Source organism: Myxine glutinosa, chromosome 9 (genome assembly GCF_964187855.1).
Source record: "Myxine glutinosa chromosome 9, kmMyxGlut1.1, whole genome shotgun sequence".
NCBI classification, from domain to species: domain Eukaryota; kingdom Metazoa; phylum Chordata; class Myxini; order Myxiniformes; family Myxinidae; genus Myxine; species Myxine glutinosa.
This window is the reverse complement of record NC_136269.1, coordinates 84,680,761-84,695,102: the sequence shown is the minus strand read 5'-3', so window position 1 is coordinate 84,695,102 and position 14,342 is coordinate 84,680,761. Positions and strand designations below refer to the sequence as shown.

At 45.2% G+C, this 14,342-nt stretch overlaps 1 protein-coding gene across 1 annotated transcript in view; it reads right to left on the bottom strand.

Moving 5' to 3' along the window:
• Positions 1-14,342, bottom strand: part of SNRNP200 (small nuclear ribonucleoprotein U5 subunit 200) — a 71,949-nt gene continuing 57,607 nt past the window's right edge. Inside the window, exons 26-45 of the mRNA XM_068128914.2 lie at positions 13,429-13,547; positions 10,022-10,176; positions 9,696-9,885; positions 9,241-9,414; positions 8,914-9,074; positions 8,576-8,803; positions 7,691-7,882; positions 7,381-7,559; positions 7,083-7,234; positions 6,856-6,964; positions 6,620-6,728; positions 6,309-6,498; positions 5,320-5,484; positions 5,040-5,161; positions 4,753-4,896; positions 4,460-4,636; positions 4,130-4,290; positions 1,677-1,758; positions 833-925; positions 1-690 (exon numbers count right to left, since the gene is read on the bottom strand). Of these exons, the coding sequence (XP_067985015.2) occupies positions 535-690; positions 833-925; positions 1,677-1,758; positions 4,130-4,290; positions 4,460-4,636; positions 4,753-4,896; positions 5,040-5,161; positions 5,320-5,484; positions 6,309-6,498; positions 6,620-6,728; positions 6,856-6,964; positions 7,083-7,234; positions 7,381-7,559; positions 7,691-7,882; positions 8,576-8,803; positions 8,914-9,074; positions 9,241-9,414; positions 9,696-9,885; positions 10,022-10,176; positions 13,429-13,547 (3,058 nt within the window). The 3' untranslated portion in view covers positions 1-534. The remainder of the gene's footprint in view (positions 691-832; positions 926-1,676; positions 1,759-4,129; positions 4,291-4,459; positions 4,637-4,752; positions 4,897-5,039; positions 5,162-5,319; positions 5,485-6,308; positions 6,499-6,619; positions 6,729-6,855; positions 6,965-7,082; positions 7,235-7,380; positions 7,560-7,690; positions 7,883-8,575; positions 8,804-8,913; positions 9,075-9,240; positions 9,415-9,695; positions 9,886-10,021; positions 10,177-13,428; positions 13,548-14,342) is intronic.

Below are 14,342 nucleotides of genomic sequence, written 5' to 3'. Positions count from 1 at the left end.
TTTGTCTATCAAGTATCCATTTTAATTCAAACAAGGAAAGGAAAAGGTAAGGGAAACAGCAGCAGAAAAGGTAGGGAAAACAAAATGAATAACATCGTTGGAGGTTCCCGAATCAAATATGACTAAAAGGTAACGTCCACGGTCTGTTCAGCAAGCTTGCACAAAAATATACAACAATTAAAAGTCAGTCTGGAAAATAAATCTCCAGACTTTTATTCCGGAACTACACCCACATTTCTCGTACATGAAATCGAATCCACACAACTCACATTCCAGAAGCAACCTGGAAATTTCAATGATAAAATTATCCATTCTTTTCAAAATGACACAAATCACAACTACATCATAAGAGCCATGACAAAATAGAATGGAACAAAATAATGAAAAAAGAGCAAAAACAGTACAAAAGTTATCGATACAGGTTATTAACACCTGCATAACTGTCGACTACATACGCGCAAAAGTTTTCTCGTGTTTGAAGGTGTGAAGTAACACCTATAGATGGCATCAGACTACAAACCCGCCAGCAAAGATTCATTCGGAGTCGCTGCCACCGATGTCACTTCCAGCGCCTTCATACACGTGCAGGGTGAACCCGTACTCCTGATCGCAGCCCATATAGGCGTCGCTCATGAAGTACAGCGTGTACGAGTGCATTCCGGGCGCTGGAGCTATAAAATCCAGCTTCACCTACATGGAGCAGATAAAGACGTACGGGAGGGATAGGAAGTTGATGAGAGACGGGAGATGTTGATGTGCAAGTTTTACGTCTGGGCAGCGTGCACACGTGGTCATGGGTGAATATCCGGCCTCTGTAGCAAGCCAGCCTCACCTTTGCCTTTTGCTGCAAGCTGAGCCTCTTGATGGAGATAAGACTGTTCGTTTTCGGGTCACCAATCACCACCCACCAACCTTCCTCTCGTTTCTGCAAAACATGAGCAAGGAAGAGAGGTTCCTTTTCCGAGCAGTGGCAGTGGACCACATGGCCCAATATGATTTTTCCAGATTAGTTTACCGGCGACAACTCCTTGAGATGCCGTTACTTTAGTGTCTGCAAAACGAATTTACTCTTTTTAAAAGCCAGTGAACAGCACACAAGATAAACGATGGAAGAAACTAGGCTGGCTACATTACACTATGAATTAGACAATGGTTGAAATCAACAGGGATAGGATTAGGGATTTATGATGAGAATTGAAAAAACGTTGACTGACGCATGCTAACCGCCATGAGAAGCAATAAGGTAACGTTTCGGATTTCGGGAATTAACCCTTTGTTGGAGCAAAATAGTGTTGACCCTTGTTTTGCTCTAACGGGCACGGTTTGGTACCCTATTAACCCTCTTGGCATTGCCCCTCTTTTGCTCCAATGAAGGGTTAATGCTGAAAACGTCGGCTTCTCTGTTTCCCGTGGCAGTTAGCAAACCTCAACGTCCTGTTTATTTTCATCCATTGTTCTACCTGTCCGCCAACGCAGATCAACCCGAGTCTTCATGAACATGACTAATTCTTCATTATATGGCTTACACATCTCAGTTGGCCTAAATCAAAAGTTTCCACAGTTGTAAGGAAATGATACCTCGCATAGTTATGAAATATGCCGCCTGGTCATCCCGTGCAACCGTAAAACTAAAACGCTCATAATGTACAACCACGTGTGAACCACGTGTGGGATACCTGTGGGAAAAACGGTGCAATGACAGGCCCGGTAACTTCATCCTCCCGTTCCAACTGCACCATCACGACCACTGCTGAACCGCTGCAAAGAATGAATTACATACATTACATACCACTCATTACACAATGAATTACATACATTACATACCACTCATTATACAAAGAATGAATTACATACATTACATACCACTCATTACACAAAGAACGAATTACATACATTACATACCACTCATTACACAAATAAATCAATTACATACATTACACATCAATCAATTACAAATTACATACATTACAGAGGAAAATGTTCGGAGAACGCTTGGATTCGGAAGAGGTTCAGAGAGCGGTATTCAGGATTGCAAAGCAGATAGCGAAAGAGAGGTGGGATGTGATGGGGGTGAGTTGCTTGAAGGATGAAGTGGGACAAATTGTTGTGGACCCAGATGGAATTAAAGGAAGATGGAAGAGATATATGGAAATGCTGTCGAATACAGAGAATGAATGGGACGGAAACATCGAGAGTAACCCAGTTTTTAGGACCGGCAGAGAAGATAACTGAGAAGGAAGTTGAGGAAACGACAAAAGCAAAGAAGAGTAGAAAAGCGGGAGGGCCGACGGGAGTTGTGGGAGATATGTTGAAGGCAGCAGGAAGTTGGGGTGTGAAGAGAATGACAGAGATCTGTAATCTGGTGGTAAAAGAAGGCCATATTCCAGTGGATTGGGAACTGAGTACCCTCGTCCCTCTATACAAGGGGAAAGGTGACCCTCTGGACTGTGGCTCATACCGAGCGATAAAGTTATTGGAGCATGGAATGAAGGTATTGGAAAGGGTGTTGGAGAGGAGGATAAGGAAGAAAGTGAAGATTGACGAAATGCAGTTTGGATTTATGCCAGGAAGAGGAACGACAGACGCGCTTTTTATTGTGAGGCAGTTGCAGGAGAAGTACATGTAGAAGAGGAAGAAGTTGTTTCTTGGGTTTGTTGATCTAGAGAAAGCATTCGATAGGGTTCCACGCGATCTGGAGAAAGCATTCGATAGGGTTCCACGCGAAGTAGTGACATGGGCATTGAGGAAGCTAGGAGTGGAAGAATGGTTGATCAGAGTAGTGATGGCAATGTACGAAAGAGCGCGCACAGCTGTAAGGACGAAGGATGGGAACAGTGGTGAGTTTGAGTTGAAAGTGGGAGTGCATCAGGGGTCGGTACTAAGTCCACTACTATTTGTAGCTGTGATGGAGGTGCTGGCTCGGAACGTAAAGGAGGGTTTACCATGGGAGTTGTTGAATGCAGATGATCTGGTGTTGATTGGGGAGAACATGGATGGACTGAAGGAGAAGATGAACAAGTGGAAGGAATGTACAGAGACAAAAGGTCTGAAGGTGAATATCGGAAAAACGAAGGTGATGGCAAGTGGTCAAACATGTGGTGAGGTGGAAAGAACTGGGAAGTGGCCCTGTGCTGTGTGTAGGAAGGGTGTCGGAGTGAACTCCATTCAATGTACAATGTGCACTGAGTGGGTTCATCAAAAATGTAGTGGTCTGAGAGGGTCATTAACCAGTGTGGCAGCTACATTCAAATGTAAGGTGTGCACAGAGGGAGCTGCAGATGGAGGAAATGTTGCGTTGGATCTTGGAGACGGCGTGAAGCTGGAAGGTGTGAAAACATTTTGCTACCTAGGAGACATGCTGAATGGAGAAGGTGGATCAGACTCGGCAACAGTTGCTCGAGTGAGATGTGCATGGAAGAAGTTTCGGGAACTGAGTGGCGTGCTGACAAGGAGGGGAGTGTCTTTGAAGCGGAAGGGAAAGGTGTATGCTGCATGTGTGAGAAGTGTTATGATTTATGGGAGCAAGACATGCGTCATGAATGTAGAGCAGCAACGAAGGCTGGAAAGGGTGGAAATGCGAATGATTCGGGTGGATGTGCGGAGTATCCTTGAGAGAGGGAGAGGAAGACAAATGATGAATTGCGAAAGATGATGGGAATAGAGCCTGTGATTGATGCTGTGAGGAGGAACAGGTTGAGATGGTTTGGTCATGTGTTGAGGAAGGATGAAAGTGACTGGTTGAGAAGAGTGATGGAAATGAATGTAGAAGAAAGTAGAGGACGGGGAAGACCAAGAAAGACTTGGCTAAAGGTGGTGGAAGAAGAAATGTGGGCAAGCGGGTTAACAAGGGGAGATGCAGAAAATAGGGCAAGATGGAGAAGATTGTCATGGGGCCCGCAAGGCTAACCCCCGCTCTAGCAGGGAAAATGGCCTTAAAATGCCTGTTGTTGTTGTTGTTATTGTACACACCACACCAAAACGAACCCCAAATAACTAAATTTAAACCAAAATCAATCAAAAGAGACTTTAGAACATGTATCAGCTTTCAAACTCTCTTTAGAGTGGAATTTTGTGCAGCTAACTTTGGGTTTTGGGCCTTGATGGTTGCAGATCAGGTAAAACGTTTTACCTCCTCGTATTTTCTTTGTCCTGCACTTCATACGACAGCTCGATGTTGGGGTAATGATTGCAAAAACGTGCTACGTCGGCCATATGCTCATCCCCAAGCTGGAGGAGAGCAGAGCGCTCTCCATCCTCCATCTCCAGGATATCAAAGATGCTCTCCACCCCCTATGAGCCAGAAGAGTGGAAGAAGGAAGGTCAAGATACACAGAGAAAGATATAAAACAGTTCCTGACTTATCATCAAAGATCCCACACCTGGTTGAAACCATCTGATACAAGTTTTTTTTTAAACACCACCATCTGCATCTTATCTGCACATACATTTGATCACACACCTTATCCGCACAGCGCTTGATGAGCTCCGGTGTGAAATGAGGTAGCTGCTTCAGGTATGAATCACGTGACCACATGGCCTGAGTGATCATTTGAGCCAGCTCCATTGCAGCAAGTGCAGGGCCAAGCCAGCCATTTGACGAGAGCACGTCCACACAGGCCTGGACCAACCGCACTGCCTGAAAACAGGAAGGCACAGAGCCTTTAGGAGACATATGTATACCAAACCGTGCAAACCGAGGCACACCGGCCCTGTCCAACCATTCGGCCTGATAGTAGTAATTAGCGGCTGTACCTTTGTCAGTATCTCTTCCGTGTCCGATTGCAATTCTGCAGTGAGCTGCGTCCGTGAGAGGTGCGCTTGCAGCAGTAGGTTTGCTTTCAAATGAGGATCATTGAACTTGGGATTGGTAGGTTTGTTTGGCACCTTTGCCAAGAGCTGCAATATCCACAAGTCACTGTGCATGTTAGTAATGGGCCCTACGACTTGAAGATAGACCAATAGTTAACCTTCACTTTACACTTCTTTTCATGCATCAACAACAGGTTTGAAACCTTCAAATCTCACAACCTGCTCCATACCTGGCGCAACAATGCATCTTCGTGGTGCCGAATCGGCACGCTCGCATATTCTGCCGCATTTGACACTATCTCCAATAGGCCTCGCACCTTGGTCTTTGCGTTCAGCGACATGCTGAAAAGCTCTGCCAAAACAACAAGTCAATTGACAAAGTCTGTCGCCAACAACAAACTGAAATGGATCACCATAAACGTTTGGCAGCTGTCAAATTATTTAACACATGATGCATAAGAACGACCATCACAGAAACACTAGAAATGTCGTGAGAGCATATCCCAGTACCAATGGTGGTGTAGTTGATGTAGTAGTAAGCTGCAATCATGCCCAGGTTGAGTGGTGTTACATCAGTCTCATCCTCTATATTGATGCAGCGAGAAGCCTCCAGGTCACTCAATGTACTCTCCACCAGCTCAGAGAGGTGGTCAGACAGGTGCCGGTGAGAGACGCCTGTGTTGGGTCAAAAGTGTACCAGACTAAAACGGCTGCTTCACTCGATGTTACAGAAATTGCTACGAGCCATGCAAGTAAAACAAAAACTAGAACGGCACTCGGTAGAGAGCAAACCTCCGCCAGGCTGAACAGTTTATGTTTTGTATCCCAATGATAGGCCGGATCTAGATTCAGATCTGAACCAAAATCGAATCGGCTTGTTCTCGTCACCTAAGCAACTCACCCACCAAGTTTAGTCATAACTCATCCATAACTTTTTGAGATATCCTGCCATGTATCGTTTTTGGCCCGATCTCTCAATGGTGAAGAATCACTTAAAAATTAAATAATTATCGTGTCCGAATCCATATTCAGATCTCAACCAAAATCGAATCGATTCTTCCTTGTCAGACACCCAACCAGTCCATCAAGTTTCGTCCAAATCCGTCAACAACATTTTTGAGATATCCTGCTATATATCGTTCTTGGCCCGATCTCCCAATGACGAAGAATCGCTAAAAAATTCTAGTAGCCGGATCCGAATCCGGATCTTCACCAAAATCTAATAATTTCCTCCTCGTCACACACACAACCTCTCCGCCAAATTTCGTCCGAATCCGTCCACAACCTTTTGAGATATCCTGTTCACAGACAGACAGACAAACAGACAGACAGACAGGGGTGAAAACATGACCTCCATCCACCTTGGTAACAAGCAAGGTGCTTTACAATTTGTCTCATCCTAAAAGCAAAATGTTGAGGTTATTCACGCAAAAAGGAAGAGGTCCATGAAACGAAGATGTACAATCAGCTATCACGAGGTCACAATATCATAGTATAACCTTGCAGGTTGTAGTAGTTGGGGTTCTGAGTCATGCGCCGATACAGAAACGTCCACGTGAGGTAATCCACTGCATCCTGCTTGTTCTCTATGGTCTTGGTAACGACCTCTGCGTTGAAGTGGTCGTGCAGTGCGTGGTCCAAGTGGGATTCTATTGGTAGAGGCTCATAAAGGAACTTCTTATAAAGGTCCTGAGAGATGGCACGCGGGTATAAAAATGGAGGGAGAGGAATGAAAGTTAATTGACAAAATAAAAATGTGAAAGTGAAGGACGTGCGGCACTGTGTTCACATATGTCACGTGAAACGTCACCTTCTTGGAAGCCTGGCACAGGATGACACAACGACCCTCTGCATCGTAGCTTGGTCGGTTTGCACGACCAACCATCTGCAGGACGTCATATATGGGGTAGTCCACATAACTGAAAGGATGAATGAATGGGTGTGCACAGTGAGAAAGAACCGAGGAGGCCGTCAAATCAGATGAAAAGGGAAGAAGCATCGGGAAGACTATTAAAATGGTGGTGTTGTTGGCAGCCAAACACTTACGCATGGATGCGACCATTGTAGAATTGCGTGTCCATGACAACAACGAGATGTGCAGAAACGCTCAGTCCCCAGCAGAGAGTGCGTGAAACTACCAGAACCTGCACAGCCCCTAGAGCAACAAAACAACAACCACTTTTAAACACATTATTAAGCAAACCACAACAATAACCACCATCCCTAAAAGCTAAATGCTCCAGCAACCCTGCGAGTTCGCTCATTCCTCCTACCTGAAGCAAAGAGCTCCTGTGTGAGCTGCAGCTCTCCATCACCCAGACCTTCGTGCAAGTAGCCAACACCTGAGCCCAAAGTCTCTCTTAGGGTTCCATCGCCCAAAGAGGCAAGCAGAGGGGCCAGTTCTTCTTCAGGGCAGTGCAAGAACCTCAAGGGTTAGGAAGGCAGGGAAGTGATTTAAAGGTGAGAAAAAGGCACAAGTCATACAACAAATGCTATGCAAGAAAAGAGCTAATGACGATCATTGTACACATTTCCAATGTGAGCGCATGATGTTATGCCAATCCAAAACACCTGTGCGGCTGCACTTCTGCAGCACAGCAAGTAAGGATGTCGATGGCAGTGAGGCGGGCCTGCTTGCGAGATGGGACAAACACTATGGCCGGCTTTCGTGGAGAATGCCGAACAATGGCGTGGTACACGGGGCGACCCATTGCCAGCAGCCGCGTCTGTGCATGGCTAATGTTGAAGCCCTGAGGAAGTCCACAAAAATGAAACAAAAACAAATAAAAAACACCCAATCAGCATGAAAGTTGGGTGAGGGGTGGTGAGAAGAGTGAATACAAAAAAGTAACATTTTAATCACGTAATGAATTTACTCCACCTGAATGTGCAGCTCAAGAGGCAACGGCCTCACATTGGGGTGGAAATTGAAGGTGGCAGTTGGCGGTGCACCTAACCACTGTGCCACATCACGTGCATTTGAGAGGCTTGCGCCCAATGCCACGATACGTATTGACTGCTCCACCTGCGAGGCGATGTACCGCATACGGGAGCAGACGACCTCAAGAACAGGCTGCAGAGAGAGAAAGGAGTGGGAGGCAAAAGAGGGAGGGAAGGGGAAATAGAGGAAGGGAGGGGGAAAGGGGAACAAGAGGAAGGGAGAGGCGAAGGGGAACAAGAGGAAGGGAGGAGGGAAGGGGAACAAGAGGAAGAGAGGGGGGAAGGGGAAAGACAGAGAGGCAGACAGAAAGGGAAATAGGGAGGGAGGCAGAAAAGGAAACAGAGGGAGGGATGGGGAGGGAAAGAGAGGGAAGGGAAAGGGAGAGATGGGGGGAGGGGGAAAGGGAAAGACAAGGAGGAAGGGGAAAGGGAGAGAGGGGGAAAGAAGGAGGGAGAGAGGGGGAAAGAAGGAGGGAGAGAGGGGGAAAGAAGGAGAGAGATAGGGGGAAAGAAGGAGAGAGAGGGGGAAGGAAAGAAGGAGGGACAGAGGGGGAAAGAAGGAGGGGCAGAGGGGGAAAGAAGGAGGGACAGAGGGGGAAAGAAGGAGAGAGATAGGGGGAAAGGAGAGAGAGAGAGAGGAGGAAGGAAAGAAGGAGGGAGAGAGGAGGAAAGAAGGGGTGAGAGGGAAAAAGAAGGAGTGAGAGGGAAAGAGTGGAAGGATGGAGAGGGAGGGGGAGGGCAGGAGAGGGAGCGATAGACCAGTCGTAAATGCAATAAAACCTCAAATGCCAATCAACCATTTCCCCCTTACCATGTGTACACTCACCCCCTTATCACCACCGACAAGATGTGCTTCATCCACAATGAAGAGCTGGATGTTGTGCACATTCTTCCGCTGCCTCCACCGCCGTGAAAGCACATCCCACCTCTCTGGCGTGCTCACAACCACATGGCCCCGTGACAGCAGCTTGAGGTCAGCACTAGTTTCGCCCGTCAGCAGCACTACCCGCCGTCCTAGTGCCTGGCCAAACTTCTGCTGCCAGTCTGCGTACACCTGATACATTAAGACTTGATTTTAAACGAATCCAGAAAGAACATCACACTGGTTGCAGCTACGCTAGAATACGACACATGCACTGCCGGTGGCCCAGGACCCAAACGAACCAGCTCTGCAAGAGCCTCCAGCGGTGTGACGTAGACACAGCGACCATCTGGGTTTTGCATCAGCAGACGAAGGATAGCAAATTCTGCACATATAGTCTTCCCGCTGCCCGCAGGTGCGCCCACAAAGACACTGTCATCACTGTTGTACACAGTATTGAACACTGCAGGGTAAGGTCGGAGTTGCTATATTTGAGGGAGAATAATTTACTATTATATCCATAAAACATGAGAAAACAGATGACTTAAACCTGAGCTGTTCAGTGAATGCATGAAAAACAAACATCCAAAAACATAAAAGCAAATAAGTAGCTTTAATGCAGCATGTACCCTGAGTCTGGATGGGGTTGAAATATGGGAATAACGGCTGATAGAGAGCTTCGAAAGGTGCATGGCGGAGAGCAGTTACTGGTAGGGGCTGCAAATCCAGTAGTTCTGTAGGTGGTGGGTATTTTTCAGGAAGTATCAGGTGCCGGAAAGATACAGGCAGCTGAGTTTCTGCTCCTGTGGCACCGCAAAGCAAGCAGCAGTCAATAGCCGTAGAAAACGATTAAAATACACAAGACGATAGTTACATTTACAATATTATAGATGGCCAAAAAAGTTTTTTTTTGCTCTGAACAGCTTTGGGGAAAATAGAGGGGAGGAGGCAGGGAGAGAGTCTGGTTCGAGAAATTTGACAATCAAACAAGCGCAGCTGACCCACCACCGTGGGCCCCATCCTGCCCTGCTTAAATAAATTCATTTCCTTAACCCTTAAGCATAGCAGGACAAAGATCTCTCACCAAGCCAATGGCTGGATAATATGCGGATAAAGTACTGTGGTGGCAGTGGCTCAAACACAGGAACAAAAAAAGAGAGTAGGTGATCCTCCTGTCCAAACTTTGCTTTCAATAGGAAGAACTCATGGTGAAGAACCACCTCTCCATCAACATCCTCCACCAGGACCCAGAAGCCTTCTGACTGGCTGTGTACCTGTCATCGAGCAAACAGATCTCACGTTTCATTATCCTATATTCCAGAGCCGGATTTGTCATAAGCAATGGCAAAAAATAGAAGATTGTAACAGTAAATATTGAAATCATGGTCATAAACTACTTGTCATTTGCACCTTGTCATCCCACTGGAAGTCTGGTGTGATGGTGAGTTCCACCCTCAGCGTGGAGCGTGTGATTGGCTGGATGTGAGTGGAAAGCTCCAGCTTAGGAAACTGGTGAACAAACTTGTGGATCGTCTTGCCCATTTTCGGCATACGTATCAGCTCACCTGTACATACACACAAACACAATCATGTACACACAAACAATTACGCGCACAAAAAGACAAACACAATCATACACACACACAATCACACACACACACAATCTCACACACACACACACACACACACACACACACACACACACACACACACACACACACACACACACACACACACACACACACACACACCGAGAACAGCACTCCGTAGGGTGCATACCCCTGCCAAGCTGAACAATTTGTTTTGTATCCCACTCGTAGGCCGGAACTGGATTCGGACCTGAACCATAATCTCATCAGCTTGTTCTCGTCATCGAACCAACTCATCCACCTAGTTTAGTCATAACTCGTCCATAACGTTTTAAAAATATGTTATATATCGCTTTTCGCCCGAACTCTCAATGGTGAAGAATCACTTGAGAATTAAATAATTCTCGTATCCGAATCCATATTCAGGTCTTCACCAAAATCGAATCAATTCGTCCTTGTCACACACCCAACCTGTCCACCAGGTTTCGTCCAAATCCGTCCATAACGTTTTGAGATATCCTGCTATGTATCGTTTTTGGCCCCATCTCCCAATGGTGAAGAATCACTCAAAAAATTCTAGTAGCCGGATCCGAATCCGGATCTTCACCAAAATCTAATCATTTCGTCCTTGTCACACACTCTACCTCTTTGCCAAATTTTGTCCGAAACCGTCCACGACCTTTTGAGATATCCTGCTCACAGACAGATCGATAAACAAAGACAGACAGACAGGGGTGAAAACACAATCTCCATCCACCTTCGGTGGTGGAGGTAATAAAAGGTAATGGATGAGTGAGTGACTCACAGAAAGTAACTTCCTCATCCCATAATCTGAAGAAACCCAACTACCTCACAAATATGAACCATAACATGTCTACCAACAACATACAAACTTCTAACAGGAATCAACACAGAAAAGATGTACCACCATTTAACACAACAAGGAGGTCTAGAGGCAGAACAGAAGGGATGGATGCAATAGGATGCTTCAGAACGATAGACCACCAACTACTAAACAAGGTCATACTCAAAAACTGTAAAACGACAATAACCAATTCATCCAAAGCCGAGATAGACGACAAAAAAGCTTTTGATAGTGTCCCACATTCATGGATGATAAACTGTATGCAATTGTACAAACCCAACCCCAAATAATCAAACTTATTGAGAAAGCAATACAACACTGGAACACCACATTGACATTACAGCACCCAGAAGGAAATTTTGAAATACAAGGGGTGAAGATATCTTCCAGGGTGATAGCCTTTCACCTCTCCTGGCTGCCCGTCTCTGGACCAACTGGGCAACCTCATTAATGAGCAAGGACACGGATATGTACACCCTAACAACCAAATAAGATAACGAATAAGAGAATGTCCAAAGAAACAGGAAAAGTGACATCTACTGTACAAGGATGATTGAGCTCTTTGCACCAAACAATGAAAAATTGGGACAACTGAAATTAGTGAAGTGGTACTCCGATGACATTCAAATGTAATTTGGCCTCGATAAGTGGGCCAAGTGCACATTCGTACAAGGTGTACCAACAAAAATGGACAACATAAAAATCGACGCAAATACAACAATACAGGAACTAGAAAACGAAGCATCATACAAATACCTCTAAGTAGCAAAGGGACACCAAATATGTCAGAAAAATGCGCAAACCAATTACCAAAGAAAACTTGCATAGAACGAGGCCGATATTGAAAACACATCTCTCTCTCCAAGAATAAAATCAAGGCCATTAACCAACTTGTGTACCAATGTGCCAACACAGCTGCAGAATAGTAAACTGGCCATAATCGGAAATGAATAAGCTCAATATCAAAACGAGGACAATCCGCACTATCCACAAAATGTTCTACAAAAAAAAAAAAAAGAATCTTGAGAATGTACCTGCCAAAACGAGAAGGAGGTAGCGGCCTGATGGAGCTCAAACAAATGCACAGAGCGACAATAGTAGTATTGGCTGAGGATGTGAAAAGTTCAACAGACTACCGAATCCAATTTATATGTAAACACGAAGACAGCAAGAAGGAATAGGTATCCCCAACCCACCTTGCAAAAAATTTCCAGACTGGTGGGGATAAATGTCACGGGTGAAACTGAAACAGCAACGAGTACAGTCCCAGCTATAGCAAAAAAGAAACTACAATGGCACTCGGTAGAGCGCATACCTCCGCTAGGCTGAAGAGTTCATGTTTTGTATCCCACTGATGGGCTGTATCTGGATCCGGACCTCAAACAAAATCCAATCAGCTTGTTCTTGTCACTTATTCAACTAATCCACCAAGTCCGACCATATCTATTTGAGACATTGTGCCATATATATCATTTTTGGCCCCATCTCTTCATGGTGAAGAATCGCTGAAACAATTCTCATATGCGGATCGGGATCCAGATCTTCACCAAAATCTCAATTGGTCCTGGTCATACACTCAACCTATCCACCAAGTTTAGTCCAAATCAGTTAATTAATTTTTGACACATTCTGCTCACAAACAAACAAGGGTGAATACAGCATCCTCCATCTGGGTGGCAGAGGTAAAATAAAAATATAAAGCAAAATATCAACAGAAGCACACCAACAACAGGGAAAAATGATAAAAGAACAGGAAGGTAGAAAAAGTGAAGAAGAAAAAGAAAAAAAAAAAAAAAAAAAAAAGAGTTGGACAGATTGGGCATAGACAAAGAAGGCTTATTGGAATTACTAATAAGAGGTCAGCTCAACTGCGACGGAGAACGAATCATAATAAATGGCCAAAACTAAGGACACGACACCAATAGCTTTAAGAAAATGCCGGACCGAGTCAATCGGACATGGAGATTCTGCAAGGTAGAAACAGAAAGTACGAGCCACCTCCTATCAGGATGTAAAAACACTCATGACAGAACAGCTGCACACCCAAAGGCACAACAAAGCATGATATAGAGCAATCCACTGGTACATTTGCAAAAATTTCAATATCCCATTCTGAGCAATCTCATGGAAACACAAACCAAAATCGATCTTTGAAAACAATGAATTAACGCTCACATATGACCTGACGATCCCAGAGTGTGGACATAGAAAACAAAGCACTGCAAGCAGACAAAGTACTCAAATACAAAAAGGAAAAGAAGGCATTTATAATTAACATGTCAGGACCCAGTGATTTTGGTCTCAACCCACATATGGAGATAACAACCAAAGGCATACACCCACACACTAACTCCCCAACTTACTGATTTCATTGTGATTGAGATCGTAGAAACGCTCCCATGGGAAGTTCTTCTTCTCAATCTTCTTTATCACTTCATCAGGGATTTTCTTAAACTGCCGTAATGGAGTCATCGATTGCCACCTGTCCATGCCCAACATACTTGTGAATAATGGAGCTCCAAACAATATTTTCACAAATAACCAAATATAGAATAGCATGGAACTCAGTCGAGCACATACCTCCGCGAGGCTTAACAGTTTTTTTTTTGATATACAAAATTGAGGCTCGTGTAAGAGCCAACATAAATCACAAAAAGACAAAATGACACATAAAACACATGATGAAGGGAGTGGGAGACAAGATGGGGAGAGAGAGGGAAGCACACAAGTACAACATTTGAGAGCAGGGACATCGGGAGATCTGTACTGTCTTTCCCTCGCGGTCCCCCTGTACTGTCTTTCCCTCGTGTCTTTCCCTGTGCTGTCTTTCCCTCGTGGTCCCCCTGTGCTGTCTTTCCCTCGTGGTCCCCCTGTGCTGTCTTTCCCTCGTGGCCCCCCTGTACTGTCTTCCCCTCGTGGTCCCCCTGTGCTGTCTTTCCCTCGCGGTTGTCAGCTCTTTCATAAGCCTCGATTCAGTATACAAAAAAAAAAAGATCTGTGGGAGGGAGAGGGCTTGGGGACGAGGGCATGGGAAGGGGGTGGGGAGGGATGCGAGAGGTATAAAACACATGGACACTGCTAGGACTTCCAGTAAAGAAGTCGGTATTTCAAAAAGGTGGATCTGGGGTGAATTAACAGGAGTAAAAAAGATCAAGGTTTTCGATGGGGTAAGAGAAGAAATGGTGGTGAACAGCTGTTTTAAAGACCTGGAGGGAGGAGTGGGATTGAAGAGAGTGAGCGAGTTTGTTCCAGAGGCGGGAGAAAAGAGGAATGAAAG